This window comes from Silene latifolia, chromosome 10 (genome assembly GCF_048544455.1).
Source record: "Silene latifolia isolate original U9 population chromosome 10, ASM4854445v1, whole genome shotgun sequence".
Lineage (NCBI taxonomy): Eukaryota > Viridiplantae > Streptophyta > Magnoliopsida > Caryophyllales > Caryophyllaceae > Silene > Silene latifolia.
In genome coordinates, this window is record NC_133535.1 from 41,127,449 (window position 1) to 41,153,979 (window position 26,531).

Below are 26,531 nucleotides of genomic sequence, written 5' to 3' on the forward strand. Positions count from 1 at the left end.
GCTGTGGAGGAATATAATACTTATGTGGAGGATATTGTATGGTCGCCATTTTTTATTTTAATTCAGTCTAGAAGTCACAATCTAAGATATTCATACAAGTATTTTTGTTGATTGTTTGTTGTTCACAGATAGTCAATGTTGCAAATCAGATACCGAGCACCAATGGTTACAAGCGCGTCAAGGCCATCGCTTTGTTTCCTCTCAAGTGAAGGATGTCCCTCAAAGCAAAAACACGTTAGTTTGTTATATATTTTTGTGTTATTTTTTGCTTAATGTTAATTATTTTAATATCATTTTCAATATCATATGTTGCTTGAATAGTTTTGACTGCGGAGTATATGTCATGAAGTTTCTGGAAGGTGCAATGTTCAATACAGATTTGTGGACGGACAAGAAACATTACAAAGTGAGTTTAATGGACTTGATAATTCATATATGTTTTATCTTAAATTTTCTGCCATTTTATCTTAAATTTCTGTCCCATGTTTTAAGAGATTCGACCAGCTTTACATTACCTGTTGTAGACGGACTGTAATGATACCCTAAATGCACCCATGCTAAACCGTTATGTGGGAAATGCACCCTGTCTTTAAGAAAAGCACATTAGCGTTAATACACTCAATGAAGAATTATGGGAACAACTTGAATATCCCTAGTCCAGTCAACAGAATCACTAACAATGAAGACTGCTTGGACCCTGGTGGAGGATATGTACTTCTTTCGGGCTGCCATTTTATCTTAATTTTCTGCCTTTTTTTTTGTTTTGCAGGACTTGATTGCTTATCGTCGACAAATTATGTTGCAGCTGATAAAATGGGAGAAAAACACTTCTCAGGTATCCTTTTTCTGTATTTTTATATGTTTGATTTGTCATCTTAGGAGTCGTTCAGGTTGGTACAGTTTTTTTAATTGCTAGATACACTCCTTCGGGTTGCTACATACACTTTTTTAAATTGTTAGATACACTTTTTAAACTAAAAAAAAAGTCAAAAACTTGAACAAGGGGTAGTTTAGTCATATTAGGTGCAGTAGCAGAATTAGGATTTCGTAGTCAATATTTTTTCATTGTTCTGGGAGATGATCTCCCATGATAGTCTCTCGTTTCGCGTTATTATGCTTGTAAGTTATAAGTCTTAATTCCGTTAGTCTACTGAAAGACGTATCACGTTTGAATTATTGTGTCGGAATGCTGTAATTAATTTAATGGTCAACTGAAAGGAAGAAACAGTAGGAAGGAAAAGACTAAAACTTCAATCATGAGGTGATGAGAAAAAGAGGGAAGAGTGTGAACCTTGCGGTTTTCTGAGATGCCTACTGTCAGCCAGCAATTGCGATTACGTTTTTTGAGTTGTAATCTTTATAAATTAAATATGAAGTTCCGTTAGTCTACTGAAAGACGTATCACTTTTTTCAGGTTGGCTACATTATGTTTTTTGAACCGCTAGATACACTCGTTAAGATGGCTACATACACTATAGTCTGTCACTACATACACCTTACACTTCCATATGTTGCTTTAAAATAATTCAACCTCATGTCATTCTTTTTTTAATCTCCAGGCGATTTTTCACAATGGTTGATGATGAAGATTATTGGATCATTTTTTTTAATCAAGCCTCATTTCAAAGGATTCGGCATCAGTTCACATTTTTATTTTTCTTGCAAGAGTGGTTGTACTTTGAAGAGGTTGATTAAGTCGGGGTGACTTTTGTCTAGTATTTCACATTTTTTAGTTTCCTTGTGCTGTTTGTATCCTTTCAAAGGAAATAACTTGGAACATCTGTGGGCAACTAGATACACTTGTTTGGACTGCTAGCTACACTTGTTCGTACTGCTAGATACACTCCTTCATTATTTTTAGAAAAGGATGTTCGATACAAACGCCATCTTTGTAGGAGAATTCAGAACTTTTTGTCCATTTTTTCATCTAAGAATATGAAAAATTTAAGACTAAATTTATATAAAAGAGATGATGTGTTTTCCTAGTTTATATAAACAAGTATACAATGACGCATTGTGACCATACACTTTTTCGGACTGGTAGTTACATTCCACGAGTCCATAATAAAGAAAAAAATGATTTGGTTGGAGTAATTCCTATTAAGACATCTTGCGGTTATTGCGTGGGTACACATTACTGGTTGTGTAAATACACATGTATGACTTTCTGGGTACAGATACACCCCAGCTGCTGTGTGGATACACACCCATGGCTGTGTGGATACACACCTGCATCTGTGTGGATACGCATTGTCGGCTGTCTGGATACACATCCCTGGCTTTGTGGATACACATCACCGGCTTTGTGGATACACATAATGTTCCTGGTATAGGCCATTGGACAGTTACACTACAAAATAAAAGTAAAAGGGCAATGGCTGGCTGTCGGAGATTAGGATTTTGCCAAAGCTCGGAGAAAGGGAAGCATAACATCCGGACATCCGGTTATTGTTGGCGAATACTTAACCAACCGGCTAATTGAAATTCTGTTATTAGTATTAAATTATCATACTTGACACTTTTGATCAAGTTGTCTATAAAATCAGAGTAACAGAATGAGGAAAACTTCAAACTATAATGCTTGACACTTAATAACAAATAAACAACACAAAAAGTGAAGAAATTTGAAATGTAGTACAGAGGAAAAAAACAGATATGGAAAGTCGAGGCAGCGATGAAGAAGATGTGATACAACAAAGAGACCTGACATTCGATCTGAACTCAAAACATACTTCAAAATAAAAGGATGTGTGGATACACATACCCGGCTATGATTGCCTACTACTCCGTAATAGTTTTAAATTGTAAAATGTGGATTGTAGCCCATCTTTGAAGTTATAAAATATAACCAACATTATAAAAAGTGCAGTACAAATTAATAATCCGAAAAGTAATTGCGGATTTCAAAACGAATATCACTGAAAACATCATTATCACCTTCAACCCAATCCACCGGGTCATTTTCCCATGCAACCGGAACTGTCCCGATTTCAAAGGAAGGCCCCTGAGCATACAAATATGCGACCAGTCCCAAATCATCTCTATTAGCAACCCATAAATATGGTCCTGATGGAGGTTTAACGTTTTCAAACCACCACCTCGAAGCTTCATTATTAGAAAAAGCGCGTTCCAGTTTGCGAGCTTGACGGAAGCATTCACGCTCATCTCCCGCTCCAAACTCAATCATTGCATGTCCCTTGAACGACCCATTGGAAGAAATAGCCGGGTGGATAGCTTGAACTAAATTTAATCCAGCACCCGGAATAACTTCTACTAATCTGTCAAGATCATATGAGAGAGTTTCCTTTCCAAACCCATCTCGTGTGCTTGGCAAATTATAAAGAATACACATCACAGGTTTGACGTACAATATTTCGGAATGGCGTCCGAAACTTTCTACTGAATCAAAGGATTTTACATCAGATTCATAGGATGCATCAGATTCATAGGATGCATCAGACATAATTAGTTTATAGTATAAGAATGGTTGAGAGGGAATTCAGTATAGATTAAGTTTGAAGTTTTTTGAAACAAACACATGAAAACCTATTTATATAGAAATAATTAAGGCAGATGCAATGCATCCGATGAATCTGATGCATAGAAACGTTTGGTGCATCCTATGAATCTGATGCACATAAATAATCTGATGCATAGAAATAATTAAGTTTGAAGTTTTTTGAAGTTAGAATTTTTTTGAACGAATGAATGTTTGGTGTGAAACCAAGAGAAATGTGTAAATGTGTGGTAAATAGAAACGTTGTAAATAGTCAATGTTTTTATCAAGTTGTTTTTATAAAGATCAACCAAAAAGAATCCAAAAAGAATTTACACAAATTCTTACTTAAGACGGGCACTATCCGTCTTAAGTTGTAGACGGATACCATTTTGTGAGACAAAATGCCCAAATAGACGATAGTGGGAGGCACATGGGGGTGCCCCCACTTGTCCCCCATATTCGTTTTGTGAGTGTAACTACCCGTTTTAAGATTCGACCCGTCTTAAGCAAGACCTACTCAAGAATTGAAACTACACCAATTCACTAGTTTATATAAACAAGTATACAATGACGCATTGTGACCATACGCTTTTCCGGACTGGTAGTTACATTCCACGAGTCCATAATAAAGAAAAAAAATGATTTGGTTGGAGTAATTTGATGTTCAAGAGTTCATTGAAATGATGTTGCATCTTAAATTTTGGCTTTTTCAATTTTTCGGAATCCTATTTTTTTAACTGCTAGTTTCACTTGTTCGATTGGCTACATACACTTTGTTTGCCTCCTAGTTACACTCCTTCCGCAGCTACATACACTCTAGTCAGCCACCTCCCTATTTGAATACAATGTATACACTAACCCCCTCTATACTCCGTCAATCCATATTCAAAAGATATAAAACAAGAAAAAAACAACAAATAAAAAAACGTAAATAAAAAAAAAGTTGGAAGTTTATACAAAACCAGTCTTTCCAAAAACTACATAAACCAAAAACCCATTGAAATCGGTTTTTTAAGTGAGTACATAACATTACAAAACATAACAGACTTTTTTGAGTGACATCTACAAATGCCACATAAACCAAAAACCCACTGAATTCAGTTTCAAGGGAGTCGACTCGGGCAATTTCTACTATCATGGTTACTCATTTCACCGCAACACGACATTTTCTCGGAGGCTTTGCATTTTCCAAGACTCGCTTTTCCTTGTTTGATGTTATCCTCTTTCCCGATCCCTTATTCTTGCACCGCTCTCTGGTGGTAAAACAAGAACTTGGTTGGAATTTTTGACCCAAGAAGCATCTCAATCTCAGCTTTCTTATCTTTTGACTTTCCCGACTTAATTGAAATAATCAACTTTTCATTGAAACTCCGGAGCAATTGAAATAGCGCATCAGAATGTTCCTCACTATCCTCAACAAGTGAGACTGCACTAAATACCTCCGACCATAATTCACTTATATTGTTTTGGCGACTTTCGATTGACACACAATCAGCTAGTACATTTTTTCCAACAACAGTAGAAAGAGGGTGGGAGGTTGCAGATTTGCTCCATCTCAGTGCTAAATACTCTTTAGGTATATGATCAAACCCCCTATCTTTCAACACCCATAAAATGTGCCTACAGACTATCACAATTCTTTCAAACATCTTACAAGAACAAGAGAACTTATTATCACTTAAATCAACTTTGTATTCCTTGTCTTTCTCACGATCAATTACTGAAATATTATCATTCGCACCACTTGCATTTGGTGATGGTAAATGGCCACAAGTATAACATGCTGCTTGGACTTCTACTTGGAAAATATAAAATATAATGATTGTGTAAAACTCAGAAGCTTGCTTTTCTAAAAGGAGAGGGGTTGTCAATTTTGGATAACAATTCTTATCATCAGCCATTACCTTAGAATATTTCCATCTCTGAGCATCCATTGCTGTTTGGAAACGCATCCAAAACTCGACAAGTGTGACATGTGGGTTGGTGAAGTTTCCAAAGAAGCTATTTTCGACTCGATCTTGATGTTGTGCGCAAAATCCCACCCAAATATGTGTCTCTAATGTAAGCATGAATCCAAAGAGCACGGTGCTTAAACATTTTCTTCAACCACTTGTTATCACAAAGCTCATATAAGGAAATTATCGAATTCCATTTCGATTCAAAATCTTCTGGAGTGATTTCTACATCCCAAACAACTGAGTTAATTTCCTTCAAAAAAGTTGTGTCTTGGGAAATCGATGGACCAACCTTGTCAGGCAACTTCTTCATTATATGCCACATACACAATCGGTGGCGTGTTTTGTCACCAAACACACCCTTAACAGCTTTTTTGATGCCTCTACATTGATCAGTTATTATAGTAATAGGATAGCTATCACCCATAGCCGTTACAAAATTTTGAAACAACCACGAAAATGATTCTGCATTTTCGTTTCGTATCAAACCCGCTGCAAAAGTAACGCAACCCTTATGGTTATCAACACCCGTGAAAGGGACAAACACCATTTTATATTGGTTGAAGTTATAAGTGGCATCAACAGAAACAACATCACCAAAAAGGGCATAATTTTTATGTGATATTGGATCTGCCCAGAAAAGCTTAGTTATTCTGCTTTGATCGTCCACATCAAAGTCAAAATAGAAAGATGGAGACATAGCCTTTTTCTGCATGAAGTTCTCTATTAACATCTGGGCATCATATTCTTTGATGTATTTCTTTACATCCCTTGAAAATTTTTTGAAATCTTGTAAAGAAGCACCCACATTTTTGTATCCCTTCACATACTGTTTGAACATCCTAAATGTTTGCACAGGACCATGGTTTACATGAGCATTATCCATTATCATTTTTTGTGAACCAAGTTTAAATCCCTATATGGTTTCAAATGTATCATAGTTGTTGGCATATTCATAGCATGTGAGTGAACCTCAACAAAATCATAAATCTCGTATTCACCCGTTTGAATTCTTCTAAAACTAACCTTAGCCTGACAACCAATTCGCGTAAGGGTCCTCTTCCTTTTTGTACCCTTGTGATTACTTTTGCCTTGTTTATTACACACGCACCACTTGTGTGTAACTATCCCGTCAACTAATTTTGTTGAGTCTAATCTAGTAAGGAACCCACAAACCTTGGCATATTCCTCATAAAAATGTATGCCTTCTTCCAAAGTTGCAAATTTCATCCACAATGCTGGTTTTAATTCTGCTGAGCATCTTGGCAATCCCACTATTTGATTATCGAAATCAACTTCTGGGGTGGCTACAACATCAAAAAAAAAAAACAAAAGGAAATGATTTTAATTTTATCTGTTACCACCTACACAAGCTTCTTAGACAATACATTACTTAATTAGAAGCTACAATTTAATACCTGGTACATTAGTGACAAGCAATTGATTTTCTTTTGAATTACTTGAAGACGCTTGCACATTAGTAACTTCGACAATGTCTGCAGAGAAAATCAAAGAAAAGAACTGAATTCTGGAATCAAACATAATCCCAAAATCCTAGGTAGTGGAACACGTAATTTTAATTTGTCAAGTTACATACAATCGTCTACGTAGTTATATACACTCATTTGTGAAGCTATATACACTTTGCTACCTTTTGTTTATTGCACTATTTTCATCCCATTCCCTCTATGCTATCTAAGGGTAGCTAGATACAGTTTTAAGTGCTTCTACAAACACACCTTCGGTGGTCAGTATACACTTTTTAGACCATAATTGATAGTCGTTGCTTACAAAAGAAACCCAGGATCCTGAAATCAACTACGACGCTTATCCAAACAGAATCTCAAAATCCAAACAGGGCCTTAATATCTAAGTCGATCAAAGTAATACTCCCTGCAAATTTACAATCATACATTTTTTAATATTGACAGAAACACATCCTCAACTACCTAGATACACACAGCCAATGAAAGCAACTTATTTTGGGTCACAATTAGCAGCAATAATAAAATAATGTATCACGATAATTCCCTTCTTCAAATTATATGTAAACAACAAGATTTGAAGACACATTCATACATCTACATACATACACATCTTTAACTTGCTGGATACAAAGAACATGCAACAGAGTTACCTATAACTTCGCCATTACCGAATCTTCTTCTTCAATTATTACCATCCAAATAAAAATTCGTTCTTGTTAGATTATTACCCAAATCAGATGGTTCTATCATCAAAGAAACTCTAATTTTTCGATCACAATAATTTTAATCAACTAATGAACCAACAAATCTAGAATCAAAACCACAAAATACCATCTTAAACCAAAAAACTAATCAAGTTAAATTTTTAAGCAAACCCTAAGTTTTTAAATTGGATTTGTTTCAAAATCCGAATTAAAACTTACCTTGAATTTGTATTCCGAGGTGCAATAATGGAGTTTGATTGATGCGCAGCAATGGTGTCGGAAAGAGAAACGAAGAAATCAAGATGAGAATTTGTTATCGCATTAATGGTGTCCGAAAGAGGAACGAAGAACGAGAATTTAAATGTCATTATATAGGGGTCGGTTAAATGCACGTTCGCACCGAACTTTAGTTCGTACCTGACCCCGACCCCATATATATATATATATATATATATATATATGTATACATCAAACGCCAACAGTATATTCACATGTTACTAATATAACAATATTATAAAAAATTCACTTCCGTCATATAAACATGCTTAAATCATGAAATTATATTCTTACGCAATATTACTTCACCTTTTCCACCAAATCATCCATCAATCACTTTATCCAACATATGCATATGAAATAACAGTAAACAAGTAGCTTAACCACTAACCATATTACCATATACGATTACTTTCATCCTTTCTACCACATCCCCCATTCAACCACATACCATTCATCCAACAAATGCATATGAAACAGCGGTAAACAAGTATATAACTTTATTATATAAGTTCACGCAAACAAAATCATGTATAATCATATCACATCCCCTAATCTCATGTTACTAAGATTGCCACATTATAAATCAGTTCCACCATAGAACATGATCACCCACAACATATTATTATATACATTTTCTTCACCTCTTACCACCATATTCACCAATCCACCACAATCATTCATCCAATATTGCTATACAACATATTATCCAACATCCGTAATAGAACATTAGTAAACGCATAGCGATCCCATGACTCCCCATACTGACTGGTTTAAAATTGTAGGGCGAGTTTGCGACTTTAGGGCGTCTCCCAAGTTTTTGCATTAGCTCCTAACAACTCCTACCCGGGTTCATTTTAATTTGACTCTCTATATTCATTGGGCTAATTAGCTACAGGTTCCAAAATCGTCGCTCTAATACCACTTTGTAACACCCCCATACTCCAAGTGCCTTACCAAGACCACTTATGGCATGTAAATGCTACCATCTCGGTTACCTGAGGCAATGTATATCAAATAGACAGTAAATAAACATAATTTATTAAATATTTTTAACATGATACAAGTCCAAAACAAAAATTGATAAAGTAAAATACAACTGTTTCTCAAAACTGTCAAACCAACTGAAATAATAGAATGTTTTGACACAATGGAAGACTTCTAAACAGCTCGTGGTGACTCAACCCAGCTATCCCATGCGCATCAACTCATACCTGCTCAATAACTGCTCACCATCCCCGGATGGATCACCACAGTTTTTAAAACAATTAAACGGGGTCAATACTGATTACACAAACAATACAACAACAACGATAAAAAAATCCAGTCCAATCAAACCAATCTCCTCATATCACCACACACTTGAGTACATAATAAAGTGTGTAGTCCAGCTAGAATAGTCATCGCAACATGTATAGAACACCACCAGTGGGGGACCGCAACCGTTCGCACCTAAGCCCCGCTCATCTCATCCGAGCGATAAACCTAAGTTCTTAAATGTGCAAATCCCCTCTGTGTCGGGTTCCACAGAGGGCGAATTAAGGGCATGAAGCCACTCCCGCAAGTGACTTCACTCAGCCGAGGACGCACCTCGAGAACCACAGACAAACAATCACAATCAACTATACAACCAACAATCACCAATTCCAATTCCAATACAATAAGAATTAATAACAATAAACAACCACCAACACATTATGTATTCAATACTGAGTAGGGAAACCCTACCTAGAATAATCACCACAAGACCGTCACAGCAGCTAATCAGTAATGTTCCTTTACGAATCCTCCTCCAATAACACATACACATACAATTACCATCTACACTACACAATCCTCCCAAAACCCCCAATTCTACCCAATTGGGGTTCTAAAAAACTCAACGAAACATTAGAAAAATGATACAAGAATCTTACCCTCGACACGACGAACTCAGCGGTGTAAAGAACAAGACTATCCGACGATCCTAGCCCTTGGGATTTGCTAATAACGCGATGAATGAAAGCTACGTAACTTATTCTTCTCTTTAATAGGTTTTTAGAAAACTTAAAACTGATTAAGAAGGGTGACGGGACCCTTAAATACTAATCACGCGTTATTAACAAAACTCGGCTAAAATAACCCGTAAGACCAACTTACTCGATTGAGTAAGTGACTTACTCGATCGAGTGCCCTTACTCTATCGAGTGTCACACGTACTTGATCGAGTACCCATCAGGCAGACTACTGTTTCGTATAAAAACATACTTACTCGACAGAGTAAGCCCCACTTGATAGAGTACCCATAGACATAGAAAACCGTAGTATTACAGTTTGAGGTTATGTATAGACTACAGAGAGCTGAACCATGTCATAGTGAAGAATAGATATCCTTTACCAAGGATAGATGATCTCTTTGACCAGTTGAGTGGAGCAGGTATCTTTTCGAAGATTGATCTATGGTCGGGGTACCATCAGGTGAGGATTCTAGACAAAGACATACCAAAGACAGCTTTTTGATCGAGGTATAGTCACTATGAGCACGTTGTGATGCCGTTTGGGTTAACTAATGCGCTAGCGGTGTTTATGGATCTGATGAACCGGGTTTTCAGCCAGTACTTGGATCAGTTTATGATGGTGTTCATAGCTGACATCTTAGTCTATTCCAAGACTAAGGAGGAGCATGAGGATCAGTTAAGATTGGTTTTGAAAACCTTACGTGATAACCAATTGTATGCTAAGTTATCTAAGTGTGAGTTTTGGTTAGAGAAAGTGGCCTTTCTGGGCCACGTGATCCCTAAAGAGGGTGTAGCTGTGGATCCTAGCAAAATTGTGGGGGGGGGGGGGGGTGTCTAACTCGCAAGCACCAAAGAATGTGGCTGAGGTCAGGAGTTTCTTTGGTTTGGCAGGATACTATCGACAGTTCGTGAAAGACTTTTCCAAGATTGCCAGACATATGACATCGTTGATGAGGAAAGAGAACAGGTTTCGTTGGGATAAAAGTTGTGAGACAGGGTTCCAAACATTAAAGGAGTGTTTGACTACATCTCCAGTCTTATCCTTACCTGAAGGGAGTGAGAATTTCTAGGTGTATACAGATGATTCAAAGAACGAGTTGGGTTGTGTGTTGTTGCAGAACGGGAAAGTCATTGTCTATGCTTCTAAGCAATTAAGGTCTTATGAGGAGAACTATCTGATGCAATGATCTATAGTTGGGTGCAGTTGTGTTTGCTCTCAAGATTTAGAGACACTATCTATATGGGGCGACCATTAAGGTGTTTTTTTTATCACAAGAGCCTAAAGTAAATCTTTACACAGAAGGAGTTGAACAAGAGACAGATGAAGTGGATGGAGCTTATAGGAGACTATGACATGGATATTAGATACCATGAAGAGAAGGCCAATGTGGTCGTGGATGCGTTGAGTTGGAACAGTGTGAATTCTCTATGCACAACTATGTCACTGATGAGGTTGAAAGATAAAGTAACCAAGATGGAGATACATGTAATCCAGAAGGGGGATACTAGAGGTGATTTGATAGTTCAGCCGGATCTTTATGATGATATTCACAGGAATTAGGCTCTACATTCTAAGATTCAGGAGTAGAGAGCTGGAGTAGAGAAGGGGACAGTGTCTCGATTCTCTATTCATTCTGATGGGAGTGTTCAGTTTGATGGGAGATGGTGTGTACCTAAGGAAAAGGAGTTGAAAAAGATAATCATGACAGAGGCTCATTGCACACAGTATTCAGTGCATCCGGGTGGTGACAAGCTTTATAGGGATATTAAGAACATGTTTTTGTGGCCTAGGATGAAGAGGGAGATAACTGAGTTTGTAGCTCGATCCTTGACTTGCAAGAGAGTCAAAGCGGAGCAGTAAAGACCGCAAGGTAAGATTCACTCTCTTGAGGTACCTGAGTGGAAATGGAAATCTATCTCCATGGATTTCATTGTGGGGTTATCGAGGAGTTAACAAGGTAATCACATGATACGGGTGATCGTTGATCATTTTACCAAGTCAACTCATTTTATTCCCACGAAAGATACGCGGAGTAAGGTGCGGTTGGGAAATGGCTACAGGAAGAATATAGTGAGGTTACATGGAGTGCCAAAAGACATTGTGTCTGATCGAGATGTGAGGTTCATTTCTCGATTTTAGCAAGAGTTGCAGGAATTGATGGGGACTACCTTGAAGATGAGTACTACATTTCATCCTACAACAGATGGGCGGATAGAGAGAACAATCAAGACCTTTGAAGACATGTTAAAGGGATTGTGCGATAGTGTTTGGTGGTAGCTGGGAAGATAGGTTGGATTTGATTGAGTTTTCATACAACAACAGCTTTCATACGAGTATTGGGCTAGCTCCGTTTGAGGCTTTATATGGGAGAAGATACAAGAGTCTGATTTGCTGGGATGATAGTGCAGAGGCAGTGGTTTTAGGCCCACAGATGATACATGATATGGTCGAGCATGTAAAGATGTTTCGACAAAGGATGAAAGCAGCTAAGGATCGATAAAAGAGTTATGCGGATTTACATCGTCGACACATTGAGTTCGAAGTTGGGGACAAGGTTTTTCTAAAAGTGTCACGTATGCATGGGGTGATGCGATTTGGTAAGAAAGGGAAGCTAACCAAAAAGTTCATTGGTCCCTATGAGATTTTGGATCGTATGGGGGAGGTTGCTTATCGGTTAGCTTTGCCACCAACTTTGGATCGTGTACATAATGTGTTTCATGTGTCTCAACTACGGAAGTATGTGAGTGACCCTTATTATGTGCCAGAGGTTGAGCACATTGATTTGGATGAATCCTTGTCTTACCTTGAAGTGCCGAAATACATTCTAGATTGCAAGGTCCGCAAGACTAGAACTTGGAGACAGTGTTGCTAAAGGTTTTATGGTTCAATCACAACGTTGAGGAAGCGACTTGGGAGGCGGAGGAAGTAATGAAGGAACGCTACCCGTCTCTTTTTTATCAGGTATGTGTGGTTACGGGGACGTAACCATCTTTCTTTTAGGGGGGTAAGAGATGATCGCATAAGGTTTTGGTACGGTTTTTGGTCGGTTTTGGTAAAGTTAGTATTTGTTTTGAATTATAATGAGTCATGTTTAAGTTTTATTTTTGAGTTTTAGTTGTGTCGTTGTGTTATAGTTGAGTTAGTGTAGATATCCAATATCTGTTAAATCCCCAACAAACACCCGATGATTATCGGACCACAACATGCTTAGGAATCGCTACGTTTGATCCACAGTTTGTATAACTATACGTCGGAAAACTCAAAACGATTTCCAAAACAAAACATTTTCAAAACATTACAAAAATACCTGGGATGTTTTATCCACGGCGAAGGGGTCGCAATGACGCTAACTAGATTCAAAACCGACATTGGACCAAAAACCGACTCGAAATTCAAATCCCGACTCCAACAACGACTCAATTCGAGTCAAACAATAAAAACAAACATCACAAACCTTCCATGCTAAGTATACACGGTATACTTGATGCTCAAGTAATGATCATGAAATCCAAAACCTAGGATAGAACAAACCATGATTCCAAATGCGTAATAGTGACAAAATAGCTCGAAGACCCGCGAACATGCTCGCGCCTCTTCAGGTAGCCTATATGGCCACGTCGCTCAAACTCACACAACCACACAATCCTCTATAAATACCCCTCAAATGCCACCATTTGAAGGCACGCGAGCGTTTGCCCCCTCTTTTCACCTTTCAAATTCTAGACCTCGACTTCCCGAGTCAACAAACAACATGTATTTCTGACCTACCAATCGAAAATATGAGCCTTAAAAATTGTTTGGTACCGTCATCGTGAATTAAATCACTTGACCGACCATTTCGACCAACTACACCATCACTAAACAAAGCGACACTCCTTACTTTACAAAAACGATTTTAAACCGAGTTTTTCGACCAAACAAGTTCTTACACTTTCGTCGATTTCTCATCAACAACTTAGCATGTATGTATGAGGGTGTAATTAATCCTCTTCTTTCATGTTCTTTTATCTGTTTTTATGACCTTAACATGCTCAAACATGCATAAAATGGTCCAAAATATGGATTGAATGAGCCAAAACTGAGTTTTGACCTGAAGTAGAAGCCGCCAGTCACAACTAGGTGGCTCGCGCCTATACTGGCAGCTTAGGTCAGAACCCAAATGTGTTTGAGTTTCAAATCATTTTTGTGCTAAAATTTTTTAACTATAAATTATATTCACCCTTGCTTCCTTATACCATGACGGTTTAATCCGTGTTTCGGTGATAATATTTTGTTAATTACATTTTAAAGGGTATTTTAAAGCCTTTTATTCATTTGTTTACATTTTCAAGACAATCATATTAGTCATACATGCATAATCATCTTTGTTTTTACATACCATGCCGGTTTAATTCAAGTACGATGATAAACTTTGACTAAGTAAAAAGCTTTGAACTTAACATAATTAGTTCATATCAAGCATCTTTTTACATTTCAATTACAAAGCAATGAACTTAACATAATTAGTTCATAATAAACATTTTTGCATCTTTTCTTACATAACTATTCATGTCAAGCTTGCAAAACCGAACCCGACATCGAATATTGTCAACATAATGACGATTATTCAAGTCTCGTTCTTCATAATGGCACAAAAGCGGTCTCAGCAGCGACCTTTACCTTTTCCAACAAAGACGGGTTCTTACACTCTTTTACAAACGGTTTCACAAACATTTCCAACAACCAGGAGACACCCCTTTAGGTCGTTGCCTGCCCTGCGCCTAAACAAGTCCTCTGATTTCCAGGTTTCAAACCTGGACATGCTCCTTTGTATCGCCCTATGGCTCGCGCCTCAATAGGCTACTTGGAGATGCTCCTGTTTTCTTTCCAGCACTCGGATAGGACGATCCCAACTTCGATTAACCCGAATACAAGACGGATCATATTGATGAGTCCTTATTTTACACTTTGCATTTACAAAACACTTTTCTAAGATAAATGGATCACGTTATGCACCATAAACCTAACTTGGTAAATGGATGTTTAATTTTCTTCTTGCATGCAAATCAACATTAAATCCAACTTGACATCAATTACTTGATATTTGGATAAACAACTGACATAGCAAATTTCACATGTTAGGTTTAAACTTGTGGATTCGCATTCATGCATTTTCCCGTTTTATCAACTTTTGCATTCAACCAACCAAGATCGATCAGTATAGAGGTTGTTATCGCGGGTGGGATTGAGTGTCCGATTAAAGGGCTTTCCAATACGTACCTTCACCTCTGACTCAGTGGATAGTGGACGACCTTATCCAGGGTGAATGAGAGTCATTCTGACGATAGGATGCTAAATAGGGACGATTCCTTATCTTTAGTAGCTATGTCAAGCACCGCATTTTGCCTTTATTGACCTAGGTATAAAGTAGATTCAAACGGTTTCCAGGCATCCCATAATTGCTTGGTGGCGACTCTGAACATCTCCGCATTGTTTAGAGACCCTTGCCGAGACGAAACCGGCAAATCTAAAATGACCCGGTCGAAAGCATCTATTACGCCGCCGAGCGTGGCTTTTCAATCACTGCACGTCCGCAGATCGGCACACATGTGGGCCCATGTCTAGAGATTGGTTGTAACACCCCCATACACCAAGGTGCCTTACCAAAACCACCTAATGCATGGAAGTGCTACCATCTCGGTTACCCGAGGCAATGTATATCTAATTGACCATAAGAAAACGTAATTTAGATAAATAAGTTTAAATGATTACATAACCAAAATCCCAAAACTGTAAAGTGAAATACATCTGTTCAAAAATATTAAAACCAACTAAAAAGAAATATAAGTCAACGACACAGCGGAAGACTCTAGTGACACGTGGTGACTCAATCCCAGCTATCCCATGCGCGTCCATCTCATACCTGCTCAACATTTGCTCATCATCCCCGAATGGATCATCATAGTTTTTAAAACAATTAAACGGGGTTAGTTACTAATTACACAATATATGATAAACAATATCAACAATACATACAATCACCCACCTCCGTCACATCTCCACACACCTGATTAGCCTGTAGGTCTAGTCCTGCCAGATTACGGCCGCAACCAGTAATCCTCACCGCCAGTGAGGGACCGCAGCCATTCCCACGAAAGCCTCACTAATCAACACCGAGCGAAAACTCAAGTTTCTTAATGTCCACATCCCCCTTGTGACGGGAACCACAAAGGTCAAATCAAGGGCGTGAAGCCACTCCCGCAAGTGACTCCACTCGACCGAGGACGTACCTCGTGAACCAGAGACAAAGAGAACCCACCAACTATACAACAACAATTACCCATCCGATGTAGATCAATAACATTAAATAACCATCAACAATCAACTATCAAATACAATGTAATCAATAAACGAGTAGGAAAACCCTACCTGGAAAAGCTATCACCAAGATCATCACAATCAGCTATTTAAAACCGCTCTTCTACAAAATCACCTCTTATAATCAGACAATCATATAATTACTCTCTAACAATCACAATATTCCAAAAACCCCAAAAATAACCAATTAGGGTTTCAATTAAAATCAATGAAACGAAATAAAAATCACACTAGAAGCTTACCCACAATGCGGTGGTCTCAACGGCGTAAAGAACTCAGCGATCTGACGACTCTAGCCCTTAAGATTTGATAGCAATGAGAGAAGAGAGTGCTACGTAACTTTTCTTTTGTGTAAAAAGTTTAGAATGAGTGAAAAAGTAAAAAGAACAGATAAAATAACTTTATATAACATTCTCACGTTGCTTTAAAAACCCGACGAAAACAACCCGCGACCGACTTACTCAATCGAGTAAGTCACTTACTCGATCAAGTGCCCCCTACTCGATCGAGTGACACCTACTCGATCGATTACCCATCAGACAGTACACTGTATCGTAACCAAAACTCACTTACTCGACAGGGTAACCCTTACTCGATAGAGTACCTAATAGTATAGAAATCGTAGTATTACAGTCTTCCCTCCTTAAAAATGAATTTCGTCACCGAAGTTCAAACCCATACTCAAAAGCAAACATACTAACTCAACTATGACACAACAACGCAGCAAATCTAAAAACAAAACCCCAACCACAACTTAAACCGACTCAAAACAACTACTAACTGTACAAAAACTAACTTGAAACCACACCAAAACCTTATGCGATCATCTCCTACCCCCTAAAAGAAACATGGTTACGTCCCCGTAACCATACATACCTGATCAAAAAGAGACGGATACCGCTCCGTCATAGCCTCTTCCGCCTCCCAAGTAGCTTCCTCAACCTCATGATTAGACCATAGAACCTTAAGCAACACCGTTTCCCCGGACATAGTTTTTCGAACCTTGCGATCAAGAATATGTTTTGGCACCTCAAGATAAGACAAGGATTCATCCAACTCGATGTTCTCCACCTATAACACATGGGAAGGATCACTCGCATACTTCTGTAACAGAGACACATGGAACACATTATGCACCCAATCTAAAGTTGGTGGTAATGCTAATCGCTAAGCAACCTCTCCCACACGATCCAAAATCTCATACGGTCCTATGAACTTCTGGCTCAGCTTCCCTTTCTTACCAAACCTCATAACCCCACGCATAGGAGATACTTTCAGAAGAACCTTATCCTCCACATGAAACTCTATGTCACGTCGATGTAAGTCTGCATAGCTCTTTTCTCGATCCTGGGCCGCTTTCATCTTTTGTCTAATCACTTTAACCTGTTCTATCATCTCATGTACCATATGTTGTCCTAAAGCCACTCCCTCCGCTCTATCATTCCAGTAAATCGGACTCCTATACCTCCTCCCATACACAAACGTTGCCATCCTAATACTCGTATGGTAGCTATTGTTGTAGGAAAACTCGATCAAATCCAACCTATCTTCCCAGCTACCACCAAACTCCATCACATAAGCGCGTAAATTATCTTCCAAAGCCTTGATAGTTCTCTTTGTCTGTCCATCTGATGCAGGATGAAAAGCAGTACTCATCTTTAAGGTAGTTCCCATCATCACCTGCAATTCTTGCCAATACCGAGAAATAAACCTTGCATCTCGATCTGACACAATGTCCTTAGGGACTCCATGTAACCTCACCACATGTTTTTGTACCCATTAGCCAACTGAACCTTACTTCATGTATCTTTTATTGGAATAAAGTGAGCTGACTTAATCAAACGGTCAACTATCACCCATATCATGTTATTACCTTGCTGGCTCCTCGGTAAACCCACTATAAAGTCCATGGAGATAGACTCCCATTTCCACTCAGGTACCTTAAGAGGTTGAATCTTACCTTGTGGTCGTTGTTGCTCTGCCTTAACCCTCTGACATGTCAAACGTCGAGCCACGATCTCAGCTGTTTCTCTTTTCATCCCAGGCCACCAAAAAGTCTTCTTCAAATCTGTATACAGCTTGTGACTAGAGGTGATCAAATGCGGGCTTGGGCCGGACACGGGCCGGGCTCGTGTTCAATTTTTGGCCCACGGACAAGCGGGTTAGTGGGTTCGGGACGGGTTAGTGGGTTGGGCCTTTGTATTTTTCTTAAAATGCCTTGTCCGTACCCGCTTATTTAGCGGGCGGGATGGGCCGGGTTTAATGGACGGGACAACCCATGAACAGCTATACTTGTGACCACCCGGATGTACTAAATACGGTGTGCAATGAACCTCTGTCATGATCACCTTTTTCAACTCCTCGTCTCTAGGCACACACCGTCTCCCATTAAACCGAACACTCCCATCTGAATGAATAGAGAACCGAGACACCGTCCCTTTCTCTACTGCAGCCCTCCACTCCAGTATCTTAGAATCAAGAGCCTGCTTCCGGCAAATATCATTATAAAGATCCGGCTCCACTGTCAAGTATCCTTTAGTATCACCTTTTTGTCTCACATGAATCCCTATCTTTCCCACCTCATCTCCCAACCTCATCAAAGACATAGCTATGCATAGAGAATGCACACTTTTCCTGCTCAACGCATCAGCCATACCATTTGCTTTCCTTTCATAGTATATGATATCTATGTCATAGTCCCCTATGAGCTTCATCCACCTCCTCTGTCTCATGTTTAGCTCCTTTTGAGTAAAGATGTACATTAGACTCTTGTAATCTGAAAACACCTTAAAGGTCGCCCAATAAAGATAGTGACTCCAAATCTTTAGAGCGAACACAACTGCACCTAACTCGAGATCATGTGTCGGATAGTTCTCCTCATAAGGCTTCAATTGTCTAGAAGCATAGGCAATGACTTTCCCATTCTGCATCAACACACATCCCAACCCGTTCTTTGAAGAATATGTATACACCTAAAAGTTCTCACACCCTTCAGGTAAAGCTAAAACTACAGCTGTGGTCAAACGGTCTTTTAATGTTTGGAACGTCGTCTCACAACTTTCATCCCAATGAAACCTGTTTCTCTTTCCTCATCAACGTTGTCATAGGTCTGGCGATCTTTAAAAAGTCTTCACGGACCGAGGATATTACCCTGCCAAACCTAAGAAACTCCTGATCTTTGCCACATTCTTTGGTGTTTCCTACTTAGACACTGCCTCTATCTTTGTAGGATCCACAGATACACCATCTTTAGAAATCACATGCCCCATAAAGGCAAATTCCTCGAGCCAGAACTTACACTTGGACAACTTTGCATATTGCTGATTTTCACGCAAAGTATTTAACACAAACCTCAAGTGATGCTCATGCTCCTCCTTAGTCTTGGAATAGACTAAGATATCATCAATGAAGACCACCACAAACCGATCGAAATACTAACTGAAGACCCGGTTCATCAAATCCATAAACACTGCCGGTGCATTACACAACCCAAACGGCATCAACACATACTCATTGTGACCATACCTCAATCAAAAAGTTGTCTTCGGTATGTCATCATCCCGAGTCCTCACCCGATGGTAACCTGATCTCAAATCAATCTTTGAAAGACTCCTGCCCCACTCAGCTGGTCAAACAGATCATCTATCCTTGGCAAAGAATACTTATTCTTCACTGTAACATTGTTCAGCTCCCGGTTGTCGATGCACAACCTCAAGATCCCATCTTTCTTATTCACAAACAGAACTGGTGCTCCCCATGGTGATACACTAGGTCTAATTTATCCCTTATCTATCAAATCATCCAACTGCTTGTTCAGCTCTTCCAACTCTTTAGGACGCATGCGGAACGGGGCCTTAGAGATTGGTGTGGTCCCTGGTTTCAGCTCCACACTGAAATCTATATCTCTCTTTGGTGGCAAACTTGATATCTCTTCCGGAAAAACATCAGAGAACTCTCCCACCACTGGTATCTGATCAGTTGTCATACCCACCATACTATGGTCTTTCACATGGCATAGAATCAAAGGAGACCCCTTCCTCTTATAAGACTTCAATGTCACCGATGCAATCACTTTGACTTTGGGTTTGACAACAAACCCACGATAAGACACGCTAACTCCCTTAGGACCTCTCAAAGAGTCTCTCTTTGGTGACAATCTATCATAGCCTTGTACTTACCTAGCCAATCCATACCAACTATCATCTCAAAACCATCCATAGAAAACTCTAACAAATCCACTAGAAGGTGAACCCGCCCAACTATAAAGATACACCCATATACAACCTCCCACAAGACACTGACTCACCTGATGGTATAAAAACCTCATCTTTTACAGACTCAATCTCTCTCAAACCTAAAAGCTTAGCATGACTCGACGATACAAAAGAGTGTGACGCCCCCGAATCAAACAAAACAAAGGTAGAAACATCATTAAGAAGAAAGGTACCCGTGATCACGTGAGCATCATCCTCAGCAGCTTTCTTGTCTATCATGAATAGCTTGCCACAGGTCTTTTGTCCACCTCCCTGAACTATACTCACTAAAGTAGATGGCTTGGCAGCTGACCCCTGATTGTTGTTAACTGCCGGTTTCTGATAAGAGTTACCGCCATTGTGATTAGATCCACCATTGTTGTTACTCTGACCTCCTTGGTTATTCCATGACCCAGTCGGTCTATTGCTAGCATAACTCTGAGATGGACCCTGCTAAAAGCTCCCCTGCGATGGCCTCTGAAAACCTCTCCCCACGGCACTAGAACACTCATGTCTCTTGCGGCCCATATTGCCAAAATTGAAACAAGAAATACTCCAACTACTACCACCACCACTATGACCACGCCCATAAGAAGCTCCACCACTAAAACCTCATCCCGATGAGTAAGCCCTCGCCTGGTTATGGTTATCTCTCTTGTAAGTGGACTGACCACCATCCTCGCTCTCTGCCTTTCTTTTCTCATGACCCCTCATGTTGTTCTCTTTGGCCATCTCGACCAATCTCTCACCTCTCCCTGCTCGCTCATAAACTTCCTTAACATTTGTAAGGACCCCAACTGGTAACGTCTCCATTATCTGGTGAGTCAAGCCCTTCTCAAATCTCAGTGCCAAGTTCTTCTGATTTAGCCCCATGTCCTCTGCATATCTCGACTTCTCATTAAACTTATGATAGTACTCAGCCACAATCATATCTGGAGTCATCTTGAAAGCATCAGACTCCTGCCTCAGCTTACTACGAACATGCTCAGGTACAAACTCCCGGCGCATAGCTCTCTTAAACTCACTCCATGGTATTGCTGACTTCCCCTGCTTCAGGTACAGATCTAGGGCACTCTCCCTTACCTTGTTCACCACTCTCCCGCAGCATCTCTCAAGTAGAATGCAGCTTGTTCCACTTTAAAGTCCTCGGGACAATGAACCACATTCAAGATGTTCTCCATCTCCCTATGCCAATTGTCGAGCAAAATTGGCGGACCGGTACCCATATACCCCTTTCGGTTGAAGCGGGCTATCGTAGTGCTTATCTTGGCAAATTCTACCCCGGCATATTTGTGTTTCCCAAATTTATTTAGGGCCTCGGTAAGCGCATCCTGATGCTCAAGCATCTTGGCTATATCATCTACACTCATCTCTTTCGCCCTAGTGTACAAAGAAGATCTCTTTGGCGACATATATTTGACCAATAAGAGGAGAGACAAACGTAAGCACATAGCCTACGGCACAAAGCATATACGACCTGTACAACACATACTCGATCGAGTAACTATGCCTACTAGATCGAGTAGAGGTCACTCAATCGAGTTGCCCACTTACTCGATCGAGTACCTCAACTCCAAAACCTGACCAGAACGTACAACAAAACTCACTCGATCGAGGCCCAAACGTACTCGATCGAGTAGCCCCAACTCGATCGAGCACTCCACTTACTCGATCGAGTTCCCTAAAATAGCAGCTACTGCCCAATGTTGTCATATACCCACTCGTACGAGCTTAGCCCACTTGATCGAGTCCTCCCTACTCGATCGAGTATCCCCTACTCGATCGAGCCATGCTGACTTCTCTAGCTACCCGCATGCTTTAACTTGACAACTTTTCGCAACCAAAATATATGTATACATATACATCACACACAAACATACCATTCACATGTTACTATAATGCCACATTATAAATCATCCATCATGCAACATCATTATCCACAACATATTATCATACGATCTACTTCACCTTTTTCCACTACATCCTTCATTCGTCCACAAACATTTCCCAACATTTCCATACAACATATCATCCAACATACGCAATAGAAGATTAGTAAAGACATAGAGATCCCCTGACACCCCATAGTGACTGGTTTAAAGTTCTAGGCGAGCTCGCGACTTTAGGACGTCTCCCAAGTCTTTGCATTAGCTCCTAACAACTCCTACCCGGGTTCATTTTATTTTGACTCCGTAGATTCTTTAGGTTCATTAGTTACATGTTCCAAAATCGTCGCTCTGATACCACTTTGTAACACCCCAATGCACCAAGATTCCTTGCCAAGACCACCTAATGCATGGAAGTTCTACCATCTCGGTTACCCGAGGCAATGTATATCAAATTGACCACAAGAGAACGTACTTTAGATAAATAAGTTTAAATGATTACATAAACAAAATCCCAAAACTGTAAAGTAAAATACATGTGTTCCAAAATATCAAAACCAACTAAGAAGAAATATAAGCTGAACAACACAGCGGATGACTCTAGTGATACGTTGTGACTCAATCCCTGCTATCCCATGCGTGTCCATCTCATACCTGCTCAAGAACTGCTCACCATCCCCTAATGGATCACCACGGTTATTAAAACAATTAAACGATGTTAGTTACTCATTACACAATATAAGATAAACAATATCAACATAAAATCACCCAACTCCGTCACATCTCCACACACCTGACTAGCCTAATGGTCTAGTCCTGCCATATTACGGCCGCAACCAGTAATCCTCACTGCCAGTGGGGACCGCAGCCATTCCTATCTAAGACCCGCTCATCAACACCGAGCGAAAACCCAAGTTCCTTAATGTGCACATCTCCCTTGTGACGGGAACCACAAGGGGCAAATCGAGGGTGTGAAACCACTCCCGCAAGTGACTCCACTCGGCCGAGGACGCACCTCGCGTACCACTGACAAACACAACCAACCAACTATACAACAACAATTACCAATCCGATATAGATGATCATCATTAAACAACCATCAACAATCAACTATCAAATACAATGTAATCAATAACCGAGTAGGGTAACCCTACCTGGAAAAGCAATCACCAAGATCGTCACAATCAGCTATTCAAATCCGCTCTTCTACGAAATCACCCCTATAATCACACAATCATATAATTACTCCCTAACAATCACAATACTCCAAAAACCCCCAAAATACCCAACTAAGGTTTCAACTAAAATAAATGAAACGATATAAAACTCACACTAGAAGCTTGCCCACAATGCGACGGTCTCAACAACGTAAAGAACTCAACGATCCGACGACTCTAGCCCTTAGGATTTGATAGCAATGAGAGAAGAGAATTTTATAATGAGTGAAAAAGTAAAAAGAACAGATAAAATAACTTTATATAACATTCTCACGTTGCTATCAAAACCCGGCGAAAAGAACCCGCAAAACCGACTTACTCGATCGTGTGCCCCACTACTCGATCGAGTGGCACCTACTCGATCGAGTACCCATCAGACAGTATACTGTTTCGTAACTAAAACTCACTTACTCGATAGAGTACCCAACGGTATAGAAAACGGTAGTATTACATTGGCAACTCCGCTGGGAGAACTAGGACACTTGTGTCTTTGTGATCCCCGGATGATGAGATTCGAACGAGGTCATTGCTGAAATGCATTAATTGATACGATCATAAGTCGGGTTCCTTGTCCGGGCCCATAACCTAAACTTTACCGACCAATTGGGTCCTCCCGTCGGCGTGATTTTTCTCATCTCCCCCCCCCCTTTTGAATCCCGATTGCGTCAAGCATACCATTGACGTTACACATTTCTGTTTTGTCAAAGAGTATTCATTTCCTACGTGCACGAGGCTAGGGCACTAACCTTACACAATTTATTTGGATTTAAATCCCTCTCAAAAATCGGGGATTGATCGCTTGGTGTGTAACCACCCTGATTTAGCCAAAACCTGTGTCAGCATTATGCATAATATAATGAACTGCGAGTGCTTATCTGCTATGTGATCATAAGTCCTTTCATGTCATTTCAAAACATTTAAAACACCTTTTTCGCGCCGTTATAATGGCCATTTAAAACCTCAGTCTTTCGTTGACTGTTGCACACCTTTTTAGGCCGTTGTAATAATGATCTTCAAACCGATTTTAAGAACCGTTTCAAAAAGCACCTTTTTTAGGCCGTCGTAATGATGATTTTCAAACCAGTTTTTACAACGCTTTCAAAAAGCACCTTTTTTAGGCCCTCGTAATGACGATTTTCAAACCGGTTTTTACAACCATTTCAAAAAGCGCCTTTTCAGGCCGTCGTAATGACGATTTTCAAACCGGTTCTTACAATCGTTTCAAAAAGCACCATTTTTAGGCCGTCGTAATGACGATTTTCAAGCCGGTTTTTACAACCGTTTCAAAAAGCGCCTTTTCAGGCAATCGTAATGACGATTTTCAAACCGGTTTTTTACAACCGTTTCAAAAAGCACCTTTTTAGGCCGTCGTAATGATGATTTTCAAAACGCTTTTTAACAACCGTTTTAAAAAGCACCTTTTCATGGCGTCGTAATGATGATTTTCAAACCGGCTTTTACAATTGTTTTAAAAAGCACATTTTTGCGCCTTTATAATGGCCGTTTCAAGACACGTATTTGAAACCATTTTCCGACGGGAATAATGGACTTTTTGCTCTCACATAATGGCCCTTTCAAAACCCGAAAATGACACACCTTTTTTCGAGGCTTTTCAAAGCCCGAGGACGACACAGCGTCCTCGAGACCATAACAATTTCAAATCCTTTTCAAACCTCAATTTTCAAAACACACGATTTTTGATTTCAAAACCGTCTTCGGAAAGAAAGCATCATTTTCAAAGCCACCGCAACTCAAACTCAAACCATCTTTTGAAAACAAACCTAAGACAACCCTTTTCAACTGGCCGGCTCTTTGAACATCCCTACTCTTCAGAGACCGTCCATAAAACAACAAATGAATTTTTTGAAAATTTCTATTTTAGAAAATTTCTGGCCACCACTCCAATTCCGCCTCGTGTCTACGGAGTCAAAGCAAACGTAATTATGAGTCTTTAATTACGAGTCGTCACACCTCGGGACTCATTCAACGGTGTCACGCCATTAGTTTAAACGTGAGTCAAGGTCCGGTCGACACTGTCGCACCATCAATCGAGTTAGCACCGAGGCACCACACACGGTTGCCCTCTTCTTGTTGGGCCCAAAGTGTCTTTCCCTCCATTGTGTTGTCTGTGTTTAGTCGTTAAACCGTGTCGGATTGGGATGTAACGTGATTCATTTTCTGCCTCAGAACCATGGCCCCCATCTTCAGCTTCGTCCAACAACAACAACGATGACAATAGAGATCTTACAACTGCTCAGCTAGCCAGCCTGCTCACACCCCTTCAGGTCACTCTAGACCATGTCGAGACTCGTATCGACACTCTGGAAAACAAGGACACCGGAGACCACAACACTCCGCCTTTAACCAAAACTGAGAAAAGGCTTAAGCTCTTAGAAGAGCAACTCTTAGCCCATGGTAACAACATTCACCTCGAAAACAATTGAAGGTTCAAACCCGTCAAGGATCAACTGCCTCACAATTGTACCTTAACTAATGTGCCTAAGTTCAAGGGACTAAAGGGCTCGCTCAATCACATCCGGGCATTCAAGGATTACATGTCCATCAAAGGGGTCAAACAGGAACTCTTCACCCGGATCTTTCCTTCATCCTTGGAACCGATTCCCCGCCAACAGTACTATTCCCTCGACCCAAAGAGCATTACCACTTGGGACGAAGTCGCCATTGAATTTGCTAAACAATACGCCGATAACGTCAAAAACCAAGCCAACGCCCACACTATTGAGGTCCTGACTCAGAATGATAAAGAGGGATTCACCGAATTCCTAACCCGTTGGAGGATGGTGAGCACCGAATTGGTCAGTAAGCCGAGTGAATCAACCTTTGTGGAGAAAATTGTCAACAACCTCCGTCCTATTTATGCCAACCTGCTGAGATATGA

General features: G+C 39.9%; 2 protein-coding genes and 1 long non-coding RNA gene across 3 annotated transcripts; 1 reads left to right on the top strand and 2 right to left on the bottom strand.

Annotated features, from left to right (window-relative positions):
• The first annotated feature begins 317 nt into the window (after positions 1–317).
• On the top strand, positions 318–1,799 carry LOC141608952 (uncharacterized). Its single transcript, XR_012527086.1, has 3 exons — positions 318–406; positions 770–835; positions 1,560–1,799. It is a non-coding gene; the product is annotated as an uncharacterized LOC141608952 (long non-coding RNA).
• A 2,935-nt stretch (positions 1,800–4,734) lies between these two features.
• LOC141607493 (protein FAR-RED IMPAIRED RESPONSE 1-like) lies at positions 4,735–5,433 on the bottom strand. The gene has a single exon (XM_074426846.1). It carries the CDS (start codon positions 5,431–5,433, stop codon positions 4,735–4,737), a length of 699 nt encoding a protein of 232 aa, XP_074282947.1.
• Positions 5,434–5,500: 67 nt separating this feature from the next.
• LOC141607494 (protein FAR1-RELATED SEQUENCE 5-like) lies at positions 5,501–6,340 on the bottom strand. Its single transcript, XM_074426847.1, has one exon. The coding sequence runs from the start codon at positions 6,338–6,340 to the stop codon at positions 5,501–5,503; it is 840 nt and encodes a 279-aa protein (XP_074282948.1).
• Between the last annotated feature and the right edge of the window lie 20,191 nt (positions 6,341–26,531).

What these genes read in the sequence shown, in the direction of transcription:
- LOC141607493 (XM_074426846.1), bottom strand. Translation starts at nt 5,433, where the DNA reads ATGGATGCTCAGAGATGGAAATATTCTAAGGTAATGGCTGATGATAAG.
- LOC141607494 (XM_074426847.1), bottom strand. Translation starts at nt 6,340, where the DNA reads ATGGATAATGCTCATGTAAACCATGGTCCTGTGCAAACATTTAGGATG.